The 22,546-nt window shown below is 37.1% G+C and overlaps 1 protein-coding gene across 2 annotated transcripts in view; it reads left to right on the top strand.

Annotated features, from left to right (window-relative positions):
* Nucleotides 1–22,546, top strand: part of Smg6 (Smg6 nonsense mediated mRNA decay factor) — a 262,862-nt gene that overhangs the window by 175,885 nt on the left and 64,431 nt on the right. For both annotated transcript variants that reach the window (XM_081770438.1, XM_081770437.1), the window contains 4 exons: nucleotides 10,661–10,833; nucleotides 12,287–12,360; nucleotides 15,925–16,022; nucleotides 20,904–21,007. In XM_081770438.1, coding sequence (XP_081626564.1) covers nucleotides 10,661–10,833; nucleotides 12,287–12,360; nucleotides 15,925–16,022; nucleotides 20,904–21,007 — 449 coding nt within the window. The remainder of the gene's footprint in view (nucleotides 1–10,660; nucleotides 10,834–12,286; nucleotides 12,361–15,924; nucleotides 16,023–20,903; nucleotides 21,008–22,546) is intronic.

Below are 22,546 nucleotides of genomic sequence, written 5' to 3'. Positions count from 1 at the left end.
CTCGTAGGTCTTATATCACTAGATGTAGTGTCATCACTTAGCTCAGTATGACGTGCTTATTCCGTAGAAAATACAAAAACTCGATTTAGACCGTTCAAAAATTTTGTGGCCCTTGATCCAAAAACTAATTATTGGCCAAGATCGCAATCTTTTGATCCATTTTTGGATCATTTCTAAAAGTCTTGTTTAAGTTTTAAATGTAGTAATATTACATACTTTGCTACATTTTCGTACATATTCCAATGTTTTATATTTAAAAAAATCCATAAATTCGAGAACAGTAGCAGAATATTGGTTGTATGATTTTACTGTTTTCAATAAATATGTCTTTTTATCGTTTATTTGGGACAGATAGCTTTTACGACTTTGATTTTAAACTGTGGACACAGTATAGCCAGTCATCAGTTGGTTGGAAAAGCGAATGTTATATTGAAGCCGAACTCGGTTGATCTCACTTTCCACGGTTAAGGTTTGTCCCATATTCCTCTCCTTCGTAACAAGGACGAAGGCGATAGTAAGGTGTGTCTGTAGGAAATGCAAATTGAGGTTGCGATACATGAAGCTCCAGTATCAAGTTCACCTCGAAGGCTTTAATAGTGTGTTGCAGTGGCATGTCTGGGAATTTGATGAATGCCTGAATTGAAGCTTTTCTTCAGAATTAAAATCGAACAAACCCTAATTATATGACTAACATTTTTCGTGGAATTTAGTCGTTGAAAATTAGGTAGGTGAGAGCGAAATGTCTTCATGCAGCAGGTGTTCAGTTCTTTTACTTACGATGCAGGTTTTAAGCATATTTTCTCTTATCATGCATGGTCTTCAGTAGCTTTTCTTCGAACAGAACTTGGCCGTAGTTGTGTAATGCCTAGAATTTTGTACTGCTCATATATATATATATATATATATATGAGGTATTAAATATATTAAAATAAATTACTGCAAGGCTTCATAACAAATACAGATAGATTTTGATTTCTGGTTGTTACATGAAAACAAAGAATTGGGCATTATTACCCCAAAATAGCTGAGATTTTTTTCTTTTTTTTTTTACCTTAATACTGTGATTAATATTTTAACCCTTTTAGGGTTTCCACTTTTTGAGGTAAATTTTAGACTTTCTTAGACAGCTACGTCTTTGTTATTATTTGTCGTAGGATCATGGTTCATACTTGTTTTTTTTTTTTTTTTTTTTTTAAATAGAGCATTCATTCCAACAGTACCACTCGCTAGAGGCGTATTGTACACCAGAAACGGACAAATCAGGGAAAACCGGGAGTTTTTTCAATTTTTTTTTCAAAATTTTTGCATCCCTCTGGCCCAGGCCTGGGTTCACGTAGGGATCTGAATTTTTAAAAAAATACGTATGCATGTATTTATATACATAATGCATGTGCAAAATTTCAGTCTTGTATCTTGAAAGCAAAGGGCGGAAATTTTTTTGGAAGTCTAAAGGTGAGTCTCATATATACATATATATAATGTGTGTGTGTGTGTGTACATATATTATAAAAAATCACTGCGTCATTACTATTTGGCTTAGAGTCATATTTGCAATGCCATTCCCTTTCCAACGGTACTACTCACATGTCCATAAAACTAAGGGCGTGAAAAATTTTTGAAGTTTGCTCTAAGAAATAAAGTGACACCCCTTCACCTCCACTTGGCGCCATCAAGTTGACCATCCGGTTCCAAAACGCATCTGGGTTGTTCCTTGGTGCATGCTTGACTTGACCAGAAAAAATAAATAAATAAATAAACAAGTGGCACAAATTCCCGGAGGGAACTCAAACTCGAGCATCTTGCGATTGAATTTCGAAATGTGTGGTCAGTGTATCGCCGTTATTATTTGTTTCCTTAATAATATTCCACTTGCTCCTTTCATTCAGATTGGTCCGTAGCTTTCTTCGCAAGCTGAGCAAACGCGGAACACCAATGCCATATGTTTTTTCTTAGTGGTAAGTCTAGATCTTACTATGCTTTATTTTGGTTGTCTCAGGAGAGCCAGTAAATTAGAGCTACCATTTTCTTTTGTAATGAAGAATCCGGGGAAGGAAAGGGTTCAACATCACTCATTTAATTTTGAGATTGCGGTGCCATCTGTTAAAGATGTTACGACATTTGATAACTACCAATGACAAACTATATTTGAAATGCTTTGAAGTGCTTACTTATCTTTGAATGTTTTCTGAAACTAGATTTGCCCCATATTTTCCCTGGTTGCAAATGTTAAAGGTCTGGTCTACAGCATTAAAGTACATTTTACATTATGAGAGCAGACCTGGACAAACATGAGTTTCCACGCCCCCTCCCACAATTATATATATATATATTACCCTTGTAGGCACCCCTCCAACCACACACCTGGAGCATGTGCCTACTTGCTTTCTCCCTAGTTGCAGCCCTGTTTGAGAGATATATTTAGTTTTAATAAAGACTAAGAAAACTCGTAATTATCACTTCATATGCCCTCCAACTTAAAAATAGTGTTCAGAACGTAAATTACAAAATTTCGCTGAGAAGCTTCCAGCAGTAGCAAAGACGAAAAGATAAATCAGCATAATAATAATAAAAATAAAATAAAATAAAATAAAATAAAATAAAGGATATCAACTAGATCCTCGACCACGTTTAAATTCCATTTGGTCTCTAGATACAGAATCCGCACAAGTTATTGGTCAATTTTCTGCACTTATACCAGAGTTTCCACCGACTTACAAGGGACGTATGCAAACCGTGACAGCTTGATATTTATGAAAATTGGTACATTGACTGATTGTGAGTCGCTAATCATTGTGGTGATAATCACTCGGAGCGGAAGTGCCTTGTTGACCCGCTACATATAATACACATACCAAGCAGTGACAGGGTGAGGCTGCACCAAATTATACCCAGAAAACGCCGGAAAAAGCAGAAAATGAAAAATGTATGCAGGTAACTTGATACCTACGGGAGGGGAACACGTGACCAAGAATACGACAGTAGTCAGACAACCAGTGTTGCTATCCCAGCACAAAATTACAATTTTTCAAATAGAACTATTAAAACAATTTACATAAAACGTGAAAGAAAAGAAGGGAAAAGTGAGTTAACAGTGTTGCCAAATAAGGGAGATATGAGGCTCAAAATTTGAGGAACTATGGGGTACAGAAAAACGAACAAATGTATAACAACAACAAGACTACAGAAGGAACAAATGTACATTAGGGAGTAAATTATAGCATACACAGTATCTAGTGACTAACAGGATTAATCGAGTCATATCGAGTGTGCGGCTAGGGCGAGAAATGTACGTATTTTTCCGTACTATCTATGGCTTTTTTGTTGTATATATTGGTGTATTATGTTAAATATTTTGTGCCTGTAAATTACTGGTAATCTGAAGACAGTGTGTTTTGTCTTCATCGTCGTCTCACGTGCTAACGTTTTCTATACTCTCGACTGACACCTATCACATGTCATTAATCTTTCTGAATTGATTTTGACGAACTTTCTTGTCACAGATTTGTTACCTTTCGTGCCACAACTTTACTGTATTCTTTTCAGGCGCTATGCCGTCGTTTGTGGTTTGGAAGGCATGCAGGATTTTATGCAGTGTTGTAACCCCAAGACAGTTCGTTTCGTAACTGTCGGGAACGATTCGAGATATCTATTCCACACAAACGCCATTGAAATTGTTGCGCTACAGGAAGAGTTGCTGTTCATATTTGCTCATTATGTCACATTGGACTTCTTCTTTCTGCTGCTACTATAACCTGTGCCCTTTCTTGGCTGAATCCTGTATCAAGTCCGTTAGTCTCTGGATGCTCTGCATGCTGTACTTTACTCCCTACTGTGCATTTGTTCCTTCTGCAGTCTTGTTGTTGTACATTTGTTTATTTCTCTGTACGGACTCCATAATTTCCCAACTTTAGAGCCTCATATCCCTCTTATTTGGCAACACTGATAACCCACATTTTCCTTATTTTCTTTCACGTTTGATGCCAATTGTTTTAATGCCATAAAATGCCATTCGTTCTATTTGAAAAACTGAAAGTTTGTGTTGGGATGGCAACACTCCTTGTGTAATACTACTGGCGTGTCTTGGTCACGTGTCCCCCTTCCCGTAAGTATCAGGTTACCTGCATACATTTTTCGTTTTCTGCCTTTTTCCGGCATTTTTGGAATATAATTTGTCATAGCCTCACCCTGTCACTGCTTGGTACATGTATTATATATAGCGGGTAAACAGTACATTTCCGCATCGAGTGATTGTCACCACAATAATTAGCGATCCACAATTAGTCAGAGTACCAATTTTCATAAATACCTAGCTGTCACGGTTTGCGTACGTCCCTTGTTAGTAAACCTGGAAAAGTTCAGGGAATTTCTTGAAAAGCTGAAAAAACCTGGGGAAGTGAGGGAATTTTGAGAACAGATTTTTATTTCAACCCCTTTCTATTTTAGCCTTACTCGGCTGTTTGGTACGGGATATTCTATAAAATAGTTTATTTTGCAAAACTTTTGTACTTATACACGCACTATATACATGTGCATTCATATTATATATATATATATATATATATATATATATATATATATATATATATATATATAATAGAGAGAGAGAGGGAGGGAGGGGCGGATCCAGGATATGATCAAGGGAGGGGCTAAACCATATTTTGTCGTTTTATCCAGTGTAAAGCAGGATTGAAGCCCACTTTATCCAGTGTATATCTGAGCGTCAAGGGGGGGCTTTAGCCCCTATAGCTCACCCGTTGGATCCGCTACTGTATATATATATATATATATATATATATATATATATATATATATATATATATATATATATATATATATATATGTATGTATAAACTGGTGTAGAAAAATATAGTTGCTTTTTGTATTATGTATAGGCCTGGAAATTTATAAATCGTGACCTGCAAAACCTGGAAATGTCAGAAAATTCGTGGTTGCCAAATAAGGGGAAACCTATATATGTTGACCAATACTAAAGAGAGAAAAGTAATATACGTATTATTTGAAGGGATGAAATTTACCTTCGTGAAACTTTTAACAAGTCCAAAGATGCTTAATGTAATATCTTACAGATGCCACGCGTAATATCTTACAGATGTCCAGTAAGTATTCCATTCTTATCAATCCTTCTGCAGCATGTCTTGAGTAACGTAGTCGGTGGGGGATTCGAACCCTTAATTCCTACAGTCTCTGTGAAAGTGGATGGACGTAAGCATCGTCCTTTACGAACGAAGAGGATGCATCTATCTTACTGTTAGAGGAAAATGACATGCGAAATGATCTTCAATTTTCGAGTTCATAAGTAATTATTGCGAAACACTCAGGCGCTTGATCAGACTTCAGTTTTTGTAGCAGTTGCAATTTGTACGAATACAATTGTAATAGTTTCCATAGAATATTCCTTTTGTGGACTCTGGTATGTTCAATTCCCGACTGACTCTCCACACAGATTTAAACGTTTTACTTACTTTTGTAGCCATTTCTTCGCTAACATTTAGCCTTCGCGCTTGATCTTTCTCTTGATAACATGCAACCGCCTCGTTTGTAAAGGACATTGCTTACGTCGAGTGCCATATGGAGGGCAGTGTCGAGGTTTTATGGAAAAATAAGCATTTACTATGTAAAGATACGAACACCTAAAATTATATGAACTTGGAAGCTCTAACCCCACCCCCTTTGAACTTCTGTATCCGCCACGGCATTTGTATCCTTCACTTCCATAAACATTGTCCAAATGACAAAGACGAATCAAAACTTACATCCACAGCTTCACTCAATGCAGTGCAGAAGGTTTAGCAACAATGGGAGTATCGACTATACATTAATAGGGTGACATAGGGGTGGGGTGTACATTAAAAACATCAGGAACATCAATTAGAAACTTCATTCTTTTGAATAGTATATACTTTTTTCTCTCCAATATAAACATTTTCAGTAAAGGAAAAGAACCTTTTTGGTTTTTCATTTTTTCAATTGTGTTTCGTCCCGTTCCTTGGTTAGCCGAAGTTTAAAGTTCCCTATATTTGGGATTTCTGGTGGGTTTTGAAATTCTCGAAGAGATATTTCTTTTCACATGCCAATTTATTTCCCATACTCCTATTCTCCCCGTGCGAAGAACGGGTATTTTACTTAGTATGACTCCAACACTGTAGAAAACATTCATTTAAGTCCGCGAAAAACAAACCAACCAACCAATCTCTTACTATGTTACATTCTTTTCACTGCTTCTTGGCAGATGAACTTCCTTTCTCATTGTCCACATGTCAACGTAAGTGATTGTGGGAGTTCATGTGGCTCGGGTCCCACGTTAAACTGTAGGTCCACGTCTCATATAGCCTCAGTGCTAAAAGTAACGCTTAACTCCAGATCAACCACCCAACAGGAGTGGCGAAATAGGTTGATAGAAATTCTAGTTCTAAGATTTGTATATTTTGACTGTTCTTTTTCCAATTTCTCATTTGATAATGACGCCTCCCAACGTAAAGCTCCAATTTAAATATTGAAGACTGTGCTGGAAGTTTGAGGGTGTGCCGTGCAAGTGATCAATGTGAAAAATTATTATAAATTCTGTGTTTCTATTGCTATAGGGAAGTCGAACTATTTGCATACAGTAATTGCAACAGACTCTTGAGGAGAATGTTCATAATAGGAAACCCGTCTTAAAATAATAATAATAATAGCAAATCTGGATAAATGGTAAATCATCCGTCTATTTGTTCAAGCATCGTTATAAAATTTCAAACTTGCATTTTCTCAGCTGCAAACCATAGTAGGAAATGACGTTTGTAAATGTTTAATGGTATTTATTTCTGCGATATATTGAAGAAAAGAAAGAGTGATGGAGTTATCAGTGAACAATCGTAACCAGTTGTCGGAGGAACAACTCTCACTCCCACTTTCGGAGATGGAAGAGCATCTTGGAGATAGTTTTTCTACAAAATGTAATTGACCTGAAACTATGGTAAGATATCGTTGCATCCCATTCATGTTGAGATGAGGTAAATGGCAAGTGACCATCTGGCCAGAGTCTTGGTCCGTGACGAATTCTCCTCCACACACAGTGACAAATGAGTCATGACCTGGCAAGGCCGATCCAAAGAGATGGAGGCGTTGTTTACCAGGAGCGTTGTACCTGTCGAAGGAATGCGCGCTCGGCGTCCGGGAAATGACCCGAGCTTAGCAAGGCTGTTTCAAGGACGCGCTTTGGTTTTTTCCCTTTTCTTTTTTATCGTGTTTTTATTGGAGGCCTGGACCGTTCTGCACCATCGCTCGTAGGGTTCATTGTCACTTCGCCTCATTGTTTCACTTAGTGCACTAGAAAAACCGGCCCCTGTACTCAGTGAGAGATCGCTTGTTTCTTCCGAAAGACACATTCAGCCTCAGGCCGTAAAGTTTTGTTTTGAAAGAATATGAAGTGATGCCTCTCAAGATTGAGGCAACCATTGTATTACGTTTCTGAGAAAGTTCACGTAGAAGGTGTGTCCTGGTTGATCTGGCGGAAATTTATTTTTTTACGTACGAAAACCACGTGGCACTGTCCATCTGCTTTTAAGCTTATATATTCGCTATTTTTACTCCTATTGCGTGACAGGTGTGTGTGATTCATACCATCTTGTTCAATAATTCGAAATCCCAACGAGATGGGTTGCATAATTAGCTTGTTATTTTGTTGTTGCATAATGTATCTTATTTGTCGTTTTGGAATTTAAAGGTAAAATGCAATCTCAGTAAGAAATTAAGAGTTTCTTTTGTGTCCGTATATGATGTAAACAAGAAGCACAGGATGCACTAAAAGTTCTTGTGCACTTGGTAAACTTTAAGTAGCTTAAAATGTACAAACTTTAGAACCGTATAAATATCTCTCATAAACAAGCAAATGTTTGTGCATGGTTAAAATCCAGAAATCAACCGATTGTGAATATATTAAAAGATGTTAGCAAATAAATGGCATCTGTAGTGACAGATGGTTCTACAGAAATGGATCCGTTTTTGTTATGTCGTCCCCGTTAGATTTGTGTCTAAGTCTCTATTTCGAGTTTGGAGCCATATTATTTAAAAGAACTCAGAGATATAATTCCCATTTATATTATTAGATATGAATTAAACTGCAGAAAATATGTATTTTCCTTCATTGTCATACAAAGTTCTTTTGCAACTCTCACGTAAATTTTGAGGAGTCCCAACCTGAAAAGATGAGAATGTAACATTAAAAGCTTGTGATTAAAGACTGGATGTTAATATTGTTTCGGATTTTTTTTTTTTTTTAATGTGTTGTACGATTGAAGAAATATTTTACAGATATCAGTTGATAACTTGCATGGAAAAGTACCTTGTTATCATTAGTGGTGGGCACAAAAACCGGTTTTTGAAAATTTCCAAAAAAAACGGTTTCGGTTTTTCACCGGAACCGGTTTCGGTTTTCTCCAAAACCGATTCGGTTTTTCACCTGGTCCGGTTTCGGTTTTCTTCAAAACCGATTCCGTTTTTTTTTCAAAAATTTGTTCTATTTCTGACCAGAATGGTGTTTCGTTGTTCTCCGGAAACCGAATCCATTTCCACAGAAATAGTTTTATGTGTCTTCGAAAAGTTTTCACCGAAACCAGTTTCGGTAAAAACCGAACCGGTTTTGGAGAAAACTGAAATGTCGGTTTTTTTGGTTTCGGTTTTTATAGAAACCGGTTTTCGGTTTTTATAAAAAAAACTGTTTTGCCCATCACTAGTTATCATATACAGCCTCAGTTAATTACGAACTGTTAAAATATATGTAACTAGCAGCGTTCACCCCGCTTCGCTGCGGTCACCCCGGAACGCAATAAACTTTGTTACTTAGATAATTTTTACTTTTTCGCTTTCAAGTGATATGATAAAAACCATAGAAGATTGCAGTAAATCTTAACATTATATCGCCTGTCATTTATGTTAACCCGCCCCGCTTCGCTGCGGTCATCCCGGAAGTTTTCGCTTTCAAGTGATATGATAAAAACCATAGTAGATTGCAGTAAATGTTAACATTATATCGCCTGTCATTTATGTTAACCCGCCGAGTGACACGGTCATGCGGGTTGCATATAAATACGTTTATTTTTACCTATGATGAACTAACAAAGGATTTGTACGTTATGGACACTTGAATGGTCAATTATCTCAAGACACTGGTAATTAAAAATTAAAGTGATATGATAAAAACCATCTAGGGTCCAAATCCTAATAACCCCCCAAAAATAAAAGAAATTGGTTCAGCCGTATTAGCGTGATGAGGGAACAAAGGATTTGTACGTTCTCTTTTATATATATAGATTACTTACCTACTCATTCCGAAGCTATCATTAATTTCTTTCGTCGAGTATCTGCTGTGATAAATGTTGGATTGCCATAGAAGACGGTAGTATTTTAAATGATTTATTTTTGGACTGCATAAAAAGAATTTCATTTCTTCACAAGAAGATGCATTCTGCAATCACTGATCATTTGAATAATGTTCATGACTTTTAAGTTTTTAGTATGTCATTGAATGTGTATTATTTTATTTTGTTTTCGAGTTATGTTTTAATGCTTATTTTGGTGGCTCAGCGGTAGAGCGCTTTTCCCTCTGGTGCCTGGGGTCCCTGGTTCGATCCCCAGCTCAGTTTTCTCAGAGTACTCCCGTGTCCTCCCTCACTTTCTCATTCTACCACTATTTTCATTATCATTCACTTGCTTTAATTATCGTCTCCCTTAGCCTAATGGGCATAAACGTGGGACGTTAAACTCAAAGAAGTCATTTTATGAATAAGCCAAGAATATTAGCTGATTTGAAGGAATCATACGTCTGGTACTTTGTGAACTTTCACAAACTTTGAAGAAGAATATGGAAAATGCGTTTTCTCGAATACGCTACTGTCTTGACGTACATGATGTGTATATGTTATGCTGTACACACAGTTCCATTTGTAGGCTTGTCATATCCATAAGAATACGCACTTTACTTTTGATACGTCACGTGTTCTTAGAAAAAGAAAAGGTAATAGTGGTAGAATTAGATGTGGGGAAATAAAAGGAAACAGCCGACGTTTTGAACAAGAAATATTTTTAAATATAGATTTGATAAAATAGAAAAAGTACGGCTGATGTGGCGATCAAATTCAGGTCTCTGTTGTAACGTGCGCTAATCACTATGCTTTCACTTCATTTATTTATTTATTTATTTAACAATCACCAGATACAGTTCAGAGGCCATTTTATACTGGATGTATAACAACAACAACAACAACAACAATGGGAAGGATTTGGGAAGGTATCGGCCAGAGCCTCTTTAGTAGGTACCATCCCGGCATTTGCCTGGTAGGACAGGAAAACCCTGGAAAACATCAGTGAGGATGGTCGGCAACGGGAATCTAACCCACGACCTCCCGAAAACGAAACCAATGCCCTACCACTTGCTGCGTCTACAGACCCGTCTCATATAGCCTCGCTGCTGAAAGGGACGTTAAACTCAAAATCAACTCAACTATATCTAGAGAGGATTTGTTGTTAATTATTACCTGTTGTACACTCTTTACATGTCTGTAATTGAAGTTCTTACTGTGACTTTCTAGATAGATGAGTTGCATCTTTGGGCCCTATCCTGCCTTTACTTCATTTCAGTGTGTTTGTCTTTTCGTTCCAGAGAGTCATGTAGAACCAGGCTATAGATCAGCAGTGCAGGAGAGTGCCCTGGTTGTATCCCTAGAAATGTTCAACTTGTTACTGGAGCGTTGTGTGTCTCTGTTAAAAGAAAATGTGTCTTCTGGAAGATTTGTTGTTAATGAAGACATGCAAGTCCTTCTTCCAGCAATTAAGGTTAGACTTACTTCTGCATTCATCTTTATAGACCTGTAAACATTATGAAAGGGTAAAACAATTTTGAACTGTGATTATCTTAACTTGCCCATACTGTGAGGCAACCTATTTAAAATTGTAGAATAATGTAAACACCATGTAGGTCATTACTGTCTGCCTTCTCATATTTAAACATGGTTATGGGTTAGTAACGATGTTCTTGTACAATCGCTATCAAAAGTGCAGTTCTCATTTTCATCTTTTCTGTCTGTAATTCCTGAAAGCAAACCAATGGAAGTAACAACTTTTTCTTCCTTTTTTTTTTTTTTTTTTTTTTTACTAGATTTAATACAAGGTCAGTTCAATAAATATCCGGAAAAGTTGTATAAAACATACAAAACTTCGAGAAAGTTTGTGCTGCTTTTTTTTTTTTTTTTTTTTTTTTTTTTTTTTTTTTTTTTTTTTGCGATGTCCTAGAACTATTATCAGATGGTCCTGGCACGCCTGACTAGCGAACAAAATGCTGGGAATCAGCAAAACTAGATGGTGGTACCCTTGCAGGTTTGCACCAACGTGGGAAGCGGAGTGTCATTAGATTTCTGTTAGCTAAAGGGTCGAAACCAATCGAAATTCACCGTCGCATAACAGTGCAATATGGTACGCTGATCTGACACTAATGTTCATCTTTGCTGCAATATTACTCATCGTAATACGTCTGTTTTCCCATATCAACTGATAAACTCACGCATTGTTGTTCTCTGTGACTACACACACAGAGCATCCTGAACGTGGCGAATCTTTAACACTTGTGACGTCCCGTTTGAACTTACCTGTCCATTCGTACACTTGTGTTTAACTCAAACAACTTTCACCATATTGCACTGACATCCGACCGTGAATTTCGATTGGTTTCAATCCTTCAGCTAGCAGAAATCTAATGAGAACTCCGCTGCTCCACGTTGGTGCAAACTTACAAGGATGCCGCCATCTTGTTTCACTGGTTCCTAGCATCCTCTTCGAAAGTCAGGCTGTCAGGCCAGGACACCACAAAGAAGCACAAACTTTGTCGAAGTTTTGTATTTTTTACACAACTTTTCCGGTTATTTATTGACTGAGCCCTGTACAATGTAAACTGTAAGACTCAATAGGTCGAAATATCTTGTTTTCGTAAACAATCTAAGCTAACTAGTAGCATGGGTGAAAGAACTTGAGGATTGAAACATAACGTTAAACGTTGTTGCACTGAAGAAAATGTTTCTACCTACTCATTAAATTTTAGACCTTTAAAAAGAGAGTAACCTATGTTGAAATACCATTTGTTCAAAAGGTAATTATGAGGAAAGGATCCGCTACCCATGTCAGTTCTGCATACAAATCAGTGAGCATTTTAGAGAACAAAATAATTCAAAGAAAGGAAGATGCTTAAATATATAATAGAAATAAACAGCTGATGTAAGACAATGTTTCTTTGTAGATCTGGTGTGACTGGTTGTTATGCCATAGTTCCGTGTGGAATCCACCGCCCTCTTGCGCAGACTATAGAGTTGGGTAAGTACGGCTCAAAAGATTTTTTTTTTCTTTTTAACTGCAATAATACTTCACACTAGGAAACTGTTTTCATGTGATTTAAGTACGTTGAAAAACTAGTTATATTTATGATAAAAAGTTAAGGCTTCGTTTATTAATCTGTTAAAATACAAAAGCAAGACATTAGTTACAAGAAAAAGTCTTGACTTGGAGTCTTTCCTGAGTGTCACAAACGTTGAAGTTGATTATTATTATTATTATTATTATTAGTAGTAGTAGTAGTAGTAGTGGTGGTGGTGGTAGTAGTAGTAGTTGTTGTTGTAGTTGTAGTGGTAGTAGTAGTAGTAGTAGTAGTAGTAGTAGTAGTTGTTGTTGTTGTTATCATCATCATCATCATCGATTATTCGATCCGTGAGTGTCAGCTATTATAAAGGAACATGTATATGTTTGAAGTGGAATTTGAAATTTTGTTCTTAGGTCAAGATAATGAAGATATCTTTGTACAACTGTCTCATAAATAGTTTTGTGCAATTGAATGGTCAGAATAGATATCTCTGATACGTATGATCCCATGTACGTTTCCCATGCAGCTCAACTGTTTCGTGTTAATCCAGTAGGGAATTTTAGATAAGAAATTCGAAGTGTGGCTTAGAAAACCAGAAATAACGGCAAGAGAGCTACTGTTCTCATTACGTGTCACTAGCTTGCAAGCACTTTAAGAACATTGTAGAAGAAGAGGAGGGACTGAATCGTGGAATTCCTTTGGGGAGTACATCCATCGATCTTTTTACGCGACTCCAGAGACAGTGCGTGACAATGAGAAACTGTCAGGACGTTTTCATTTCCCGAAATCCTATTTGAGCATAACTCCAGATTCGTGTAAAATGTTGGTGAAAATATATGGTTAAATATTAACATTCAAATTGTGTGAAGGATACCAACAAAATTGTTTAAAAAAGAAAAGTCCGGTGAAAGTCAGAGAAGAAATTTTGTAAGTTTCAAGTCTTATCGAACGCCTGTGTCCGTCGTCCGTCTGTCGACAAATATCAAAGCAAAACGATAAGAGATATCGAAAAGCTGTTTTTTGCAATCGATTCACGATCTCAAGAATAGATTCCACCTCTCTAATCCTCTATTCGAACCGGAAGTAGTTGAAATGAACCATGTCCGATTTCAACGTTTATCGCCATAGGACAAAAGCAGTAATAGATAGTGAGAAGCTTTTTTTTTTTTTTTAATCGTCACCAGCTGAAAAAACTCTACCAAAACCACAAGTAGTTGAAATTTACTTCAACTACCGTTTTCAAACTGATTTTCATAGAGCATTTGTCGAAAACCATTTTTTGCAATCGATTCGGCGTCCCAAGAAGAGGTTTGTATCTCGTCCGTCAACCCTCTACTCAAACCAGAAGTAGGGCCTGCTCGTGGGTTTTCTCGGGGTTCTCCCGTTTCCTCCCACTTTCTTCATTCCACCATTTCACTCATCTCTCATCATCACCGTCTCCTTTAGCCTAACCGGCATAACCGTGGGACGTAAAACTCAAAGATTTCATTTCATTTTTCAGAAGTAGGGCCGCGGTGGCTCAGTGGTAGAGCGTTCACCTCTGGTGCTTGGGGTCCCGGGTTCGATCCCAGCCCCCGCCAAGTGAACTTTGTGGTGGACAAACACCGTGTGCGTGGGTTTTCTCGGGGTTCTCCCGTTTCCTCCCACTTCCTTCATTCCAGCATTTCATTCATTACTCATCATCACCGTCTCCTTTAGCCTAACCGGCATAAACGTGGGACGTAAAACTCAAAGATTTCATTTAATTTTCAAACCGGAAGTGGTAGAAATAACCATTTCCGGTTTCAAGACTGATCCTCAAAGAGTAAAAACGGTCGAATAAATCGAGAAGTGGTTCTTGATAATCTGTTCAGCATCTCAAAAGAGCATACCATCGCTACCCGCAACACGTTGCCAAAAGTGGAGTGATTTACTAGTACTTCTACTTTCAGTAATTTCCATAGAGCAGAGACAGTAAGAGAGATCGAAAGTTTTTTTTGACATCACGTCCCGAGAACGAGTTTTGTCTTGACATTATCTGTGTGTTCAAAAATTACGATTTTTTCGTATCCACTAGTCGCATAATGGATTAAACAGAAGTAGATTGTAACAGGCAATTTCTTGAAATGGATTCTGTGCCGCAAGAATATGCTTCGTCTCTGATTTTATTCCTTCATTGCAACAGGAAGTGTTAGACATAAATCAGCACTTCTGGTCTCAATGTTAAGCTCCAGAGGCAGAACAGTAAGAGATATCGAGTAGTAGCTTTTTGATATGGATTCAGCATTCGAAGAACAAGTTCGGTCTTTGATATTATTACTCTATTGTAATCAGTTACAATACATGTACTACTTCAAGTTGGAGTATTTAATTCACATAGTTTGAAAATCTACCATAGTTTCACATTTTGAAACGAAACTCACTTGTCTTTTTTCTTATTTATTTGTTCATATTTTTTCTAAATAGTAACTCGCTAACTTTCAAGATTTTAGTAGCCCTGAAATTGTAAAATAATGAATATTTAATGTATATACTAAAATCTAATTCCGTCATAAGGTTTTAATTAGGACTAATGTATACGTTTATTATGTTTGCATCCCTTATCATGTATTATTTTGAGTTATATTGTATTTTTACAGTAATACGAGGGATGATCGATAAAAAAAAGTTACAAAGCCTGTTGTGGCTTATGTGTGAGACATACCTGGAAGATCAACACACCTGATGATAGAGGGCACTCAACAATAGTCCTCCATAAAGTTTTCTATACCATTTGCATAGAAATCCGCGTCAAGTTGTCGTAGCCACCGTGAGGCAGAGGTTTTGACATAATCACATGCCAGGTATTGGTGGTCAGCCATTTTTGCAAGGCACTTGGGCTAGGTAAGCGTTGTAGAATGGGTGCTCTAGTCGTTCCAAGCGTAACGTCAGTGATTGAAGTTACTAGGTCTACCGCTGTGTCCAGAGTTGTTATTAACAATATTGGTGTATTTTCTTTAAAGGCACGACACCACTTCCCTACATATATCTTTGAAATTTAGTCCTCCCCATACACCTGTACAATCTGCGTATGAATGTCTGCAGGTGGAGTGTTTTTGGCGCACATGGGCCGCATTGCTGACATCACTTCTACTCTCTTGACCAGTTTTCCAGACGAGTCATTATTTTTAATGTCCGCTTCTCGGGTATACATGATCAGAAACCGAAGTCTTCAAATTTGCACTAAGACATATTATTAATCTACAAATAAATTTTCATTAAGTTGTAGTGAATAACGTAAAAATGTTATGCTTTGTACCTTTCTGTCGAACATCCCTCGTATAAGGAATATTCTCAATGTATTCATGTACATACGGGAGCTATTGCCGCTTGTCACTTGAGATTGTCCTCCATGGCTCCACTCACGAATTCGAATAATCATTATGAATTTATTGGACGGGAGGCGAAAGAACCCATTTAAGTACAAAGATGTGTTAAAACTAGTTGAGTGTCCATTCGTAAGTTCTTTATTTTGTAAGTGAAGTTAACCTGTTTGGTTGCAGACCACCAGGGGATTCGTGGAGTCGACTGGCCACCCTCGTAAATCTGTTGGAGAACCTTGAGTACAACAGGGCTGAGCTGGTGACAGAGCAGCGGGAAGGTAAGTAACAAAAGACCTTACAACCTGTCAACATACATTCTTCCAGTTGACTAAATTATCTTCTTTGCCCCTAAGCTCGTAACGTGTTTTTTAAGGTTCTTAAGGGAAGGTCGTTGTAGACAAATTGTAAATTATAAGTTTCGGTCTTGTAATACATTGTTGATATACGAAGCCATATAAATACTTGATCTGTTTCCTAATATTTCTGTTTCTAGTATGTGCTGTGTTAAGAGACGTAGTGATTGGTCGTAATTTTTTTTTTTTACTGTTGATCATTGTATAGATATCTCCTTGTTTACATAAATCTAAGCTGTCCAGACTGATCCGCTAAAGATATATAGGAGTCCTTTTGTAATTGGTATCAGATCATTTTTTCCGCCAATATTTTCATTACTTACAGATTTGTTCCATTGTAATGGAGTATTTGTATTAAGATTTATAAAAAATATGTAACACTTACTCGTTTTGTTTAATGCTGTCGTTAGGACTTAGAAATTTGATGTCTAGGCTTTCGGCATCTAAGGCAATTTAGCCCGTCACGTATGAAGGACGACGTCCCTCGGCGAGCACACTATCCAAGAAAAGGAAAGGAAGAAAGGATTGAGGAAGGAAAGAAGCGGCCTTTGATCTGTATGTTAGGTGCCGTGCCGGCATTTGCCTGGTATGAATGAAGAAAACTGGGAAAACATCGCTCAGGATGGCTTGCCTGAAAAAGTTTTTACATTTTTTCGACCGAGTGTCCCCACCGGGAACCGAATGCTTATTGTTTTTGACATTGCGAAGTGTTTACATGCCTGACAAAGTAACTTGGGTGGAAGTATAATTGGAGTAGATAGAATGCGAAAGTGAATTCCGTATCCTTCTTTCGCGTGAAATATTTTAATTCATGTAACTTAGTCAGAGAGAGACTCAGTTAAAATTAACAATTATTAAAATCGGAAACTACTATCATCTGTACAGTAGAGTAGGTGTTAATTTGCCTTTGCAGATGAAATTGGCTTATGCTAATAGGCCACATCTAGGAAAAGTTAGCTTTCCAACTATGCAGCTTGTGTAGAAGGGCGTTATATTGTAAAGAATGTAGAGGTGATGATATTTCTGATTAAGGAATCAAATAAACCCTATTTTTGTCTATCCTCTATTGATATTTGAAAAATGTTAGAAGACTGAAAATAACAAGAGAACCAGTTAATCTTCAACCGACATGATTGGTAGAGTGTAATGTGTGAAACTTAAATATTCCTTGATTGTTGTGTGGTGGCAGTGGTAATAAATAGTGTGTAACAAACGTGAATGGTGTTAAATGTCGTGTTGGGAGATAACAACCGTGGCTATTACGTGGAGTGGAAGCAGTTAAAAAGCTTTTGTGGCTCATGTCCTTGACTTCCGTGTGACTACCAAGTGCGACCGGTCATCTTATGTGGACGGACAATTTGAGACGCTGTGTCTTAAAATAACGGGATTCTAATGAAACTGCTCCTCTTTTGTTTCGTTCACAAAGCCTACTATCAGCGTGTTGGCAACAGGAACAGTTTCGTTTGGGAATGTAAGGTAGACAAATAAGGCAAATGTTTTTCTCTTTTTAACATCATTTCTGTCACTGTTAACTCCTTATTAGGAATAATCATTTCGTGATTAGTTGTCAGAATTAAATTTGAATAACAGAACATGATTCTTTTCTTTTACATATCGGTTGTAGTGTTGTACTTAATTACCTGGGTACTTAGTAATAATGCCAGTAATTATTATAACACTACGAATCAGATAAATAAAAGCTTGAACACATGAGTAGTTGCCTAACCAAGTTACCTTATTGAAGGTGCTATTATGAAATAGTATTAATGGCTTACTTAAATCGTTGTCCTGTTGAACTAAATATTGATTCGGTTATAACATGAAGAGAAAATGTTGTTTTATATGTAGACTTGCCAGATTTCTAAAGCTCCAAACCAGGACAATGTTAATACCAATATTTTAAATTCTCGTAATAAATTCTGAGCATAACAAAACACATACACGATGAAAATTTATAGTGTACGTTTTCCAAAATTCCAATATAAGATTTATTCTGAGAGACTACTCAGAAATTAAGCAAATTTATACTGCATAAATATTAGCATGCACAAAGACAGTATTGTAGTGTCCAATTTGTAGTGCCCAATAATAATAATAATAATAATAATAATAATAATAATAATAATAATAATAATAATAATAATAATAATAATAATGCAGAAATAAGTCTGGAGCATTGTAGTCTCAAAATTTGCTGTTCAGAAGGTCAAATTTGGTGGTCTAATTTCACAAGCAGTTCAATTTCTCTGAAGACTCGCTTCTGCTGAAATTCATATATTAAAAAAGAAGAAGAAATAGAAGCAAGACAAAATTTAACAACTAACCAGTTTAACATATGCAAAACAAGGAGAAAAACAACAACCACTACCCATTATACTTTTAAATTGAATGAATTTTTCTCTAAAGCATTTATTGTCCTTTATTTTATCAAAGAGTTCATTGCAAGTCATTGCAAAACTCATTTTGCAGAGCATTAGTCCTCTCACTATTGACTTCTCTATGGAAAAAAGTGTTAGAAGTTGTTAAATAAGTTTGCAAGTAAAAACTAGACTTCGCCGTTTGACTGAGACTAAACACGAAACCGGCCGGGACACCAGAATGACCTCTCAAAACCGGAACTATCCCGGTCAAACCGGGATGTCTGGCAAGCCTATTTATATGCATGTAAAGAAAAAAATTTTTACATACAGGAAACAATCAATTTAACAGACAGAATTTTATGTATCAACTGTAGTTGGGGGATGGGGGAGAAACTTGAAGAAAAAACTTATCAGAAGAAACCATATGCACATTATCATCATCACATACTTAGAGAGATCTTCAGATCCGGAAATGTTGCGTTATTATGAATATTTCAGGCAATTTAGACTTTTGATTAAGAAATAACATTTGAGCGGGAAAACAACTGAAGCTGGAGACTTTTTTCACCCGGGCACGATGGCTCAGTCATAGAGCGCCTTCCTCAGATGCATGGGATCTCTGGTTCGAGTCCCAGCCAAATGCGTTTGTGATGGAAACATCGTTCACGGGGTACTCCCGTTTCCTCCCACCATCATTCACTTGCTTTAATCATCGTCTCCCTCAATGTAAAAGGTATAATCGTGGGACGTTAAACTCAAAGATTTCATTTCGTTTTTCTTCATCCATCTCATACAGTTGTAAAGATTTTTTGATAATAATATTGTATGTAAACTAAATATTCTACATTATACAGCACAATTTCAAGAGCAATATCCTATTTTTAGTATTTTTCATAACACAATTTACTTTTTAACGCCACACTTCCCTGTAAGTAGTCCGTTAAATGAAGTGTAAAGAAGTTATCCGCTTCTTCTATGTAATACTTACAGAGCACACAATGGATCATTGATATAGCGCGCATCTCAGGTGCGAAGGTGTTTATTTCGTTCTTAAGTCACAAGAGTTTGTGGTAAACATTTTCTCAGAAGCTCTCCCATTTCGTCCTAATTTACTCATCCTACAAACTCTCCAGTTATGTACTGATACAGTAATACAAGGCACGTTCGGAAAGTAATCTCCGATTGTTCACTGTGCGTGAAGTAGTGGGGGTAGTTCTACCATCTTTGTACGAACATGTGCGGTAGATTAGTTTACATCCATCCATGGTAGAGTGAAGGTTGTTGTCTGATCATTAGTTCCCCTTTTGTAGCGTCTCAAAATGTGTGTTGCAATAAAAAATTCCGCCAAGTGCGAGGTACGAGCTGTTATACGTTTTCTTACGACAAAACAATATTCGGCAGCAGCTATTCATCGGGAACTTTGTGCCATGTATGGAGCAAGTGTGATCAGAGAAGGAGCTGTTCGTGAATGTGTTCGTTCATTTAAAAGTGGACGAACAAACATTCATGACGAAGAGAGGAGTAACAGGTCATCGGTGGTCACTGATGAACTCGTTCAGAAAATTGATGAGAAACTTCGTGAAAATCGATGTTTCGCAATCGTATAATCACTTCATGCATATGAAGAAGGGGCTTGGATGTCAGCACTTTGCTGATGAAGAGGAGTAGAAACATGCTGTTACACGCTGGCTCAAAGCACAGGCGGGAGATGTTTTGTGTTGATGGAATTTCTAAGCTAATACAGAGATATGATAAGTTCTTAAATGTTTATGGAAATTATGTTGGAAAATAGAGGAAAGAAGTAGTTTTCAGATGTATATAATAAATTATTCTTATTTACTTCGGTGTTTCGTTTTTAACCAATCGGAAGTTACTTTCCGAACGGCCCTCATGTTTATCATTCATGTACTTTAGACAGAGTATAATCAAGGGACGGTAAATTAATAATTTTTTTAATGAAAAAAATGAAATGAAATCTTTGAGTTTTACGTCCCACGTTTATGCCGGTTAGGCTAAAGGAGACGGTGATGATGAGTAATGAATGAAATGGTGGAATGAAGAAAGTGGGAGGAAACGGGAGAACCCCGAGAAAACCCACGCATACGGTGTTTGTCCACCACAAGGTTCACTTGGCGGGGGCTGGGATCGAACCCGAGACCCCAAGCACCAGAGGTGAACGCTCTACCACTGAGCCACCGCGGCCCCCTTTTTTAAATGAAGTACTTGCAGTTGTTACACAATGTTGCACACAATCAGAAAGATACAATGCTTTCCTCAAGTAATTTAACGAAACTAGCAAGATAAGAATTTTCCATCGAGTCTTCTATGATTATGGACTACGTGACTTGCTGATCACTTTAATTTCCGTGGTGAACGAGAGAAAAACGAATTAATTTAACACAGCTAAACGTTTACAAGACTAATAATAACTGTATGTATTTTATAGGTTATGAACAAGTGAGGCTAGCAGAGGATGCAACACTTTGTGGCTTCACACCCTTAATGTATAACAGCCAGGAGCCAATATTTACTCCCAAAGGATCGGATATGGTAAGTAGATTTTTTTTTGTTCGCTCGGTGTTCTTGTGGGAAGTTGAAAATTGGTTTTCCTCAAAACACGGCAAAATAAATCTGAAGATACTGTAAACTATTATCTAGTTTGTGTGGAAAAATAGAATATATTAACCAATTCTTACATAGTAATGACAGCTGTCTGTATATCAGTTGCTAATAACTTTCATTGTGATTCATTTATTTGTTTTGATAGAGAACTTAGCATTTAACTTCACAATTTAGATATTTCAATTATTTATTCGCTTCTTGCAGCAGCTTTCTTATGGTTTATTGAAATACTGAATCGCTTCCGCGTTACCTTTCCATCTTTAGTACATTATTCTCTGATATCTGTACGTGTGAAATCAGTTTAGGAAATCAAAGAAAAATTCAGGCCGAAGATGTAATTCGGGCTAGTTTTACGATCAGTTTGTGTACGATTTATTGAGCTTCGTTCCATACGAGGGTTGGACTGAAAGTTTCGGGAAAATGATAAAAAGCAAGAACATCCAGTACAACTTTTTTTTTTTTTTTTTTTTTTTTTTTTTTGCTTTTCAAAGTTCTCCTCCTGTGCAGCAATGCATTATTTCATGCGATAGTACAATTATACCACTCCGAAATTGGTACCTGTGAAACATGCAGTGTGTATGCTTCGATGGCTTCTTCTGGAGTGCAAAGCGCTTCCCTCGTAACATGTTCTTGATTGTTGGCAACAAAAAGAAATCTCTGAGGGCTAAATCTGGAAAATAACTCGGATGTGTCATGACCTCAACGTTTTCCTTGTCCAGAAAGTCACTTGTGGCAGCTGCTGTGTGCGATCTGGCATTCTCGTGATGCAGAATGATCCGACAGTTGAGGTTGGACTGTCTGCTCATATTCAGTACTTCTGTTAGACGTATGGTTGTGTGCCATTCTGCATTGACTGTTCTACGACTCTCTAGCGGGACAGTTGCAATATGACTTTATATATATATATATATATATATATATATATATATATATATATATATATATATATATATATATATATAGATGCTGCGATTATTTGTTCGGAGACACTTCCTGCACGAACTTCGGTTGGCTTAGGTTCATCGCGGAATACCCACACAGCAGATTGTCGCTTTGTTTCCGGTTCGAATGTATAAATCCACGTTTCATCAACTGTTACAATATTAAACACCAAATTAGATGATCCAGGCTTTAACCGTTTCTTCATAGGTTTGCACTACTTCACACGGGCGTTTTTTTGTGCTTAAGTTTAATTGTGTGGGATCCAACAAGCACAAAGTTTTTTCACATCTAAATGATCATGCAATATTGTTTTGTATTTGACTCATGGCAATGCCTAAAGTCCCCTGAATGTCGCGATAAGTCACATGTCGATCAGTCTTAATTAATTCATGAACAGCTTCAATGCTTTTGGAGACAATAGCTGTTGATGGACGATCTGCACGATCCTCATCACTCAGGCTGACCGATCACATCTGAATTCATGAAGCCACCTGTAAATTGTCGTGTGGGATGGGACTTCATTAG

The sequence above is a fragment of the Thermobia domestica genome, chromosome 9 (assembly GCF_964235325.1).
Source record: "Thermobia domestica chromosome 9, izTheDome1.hap1.1, whole genome shotgun sequence".
Classification (NCBI taxonomy): Eukaryota; Metazoa; Arthropoda; class Insecta; order Zygentoma; family Lepismatidae; genus Thermobia; species Thermobia domestica.
The sequence above is the reverse complement of the archived record's forward strand: the minus strand, read 5'-3'. Positions and strand labels throughout refer to the sequence as shown.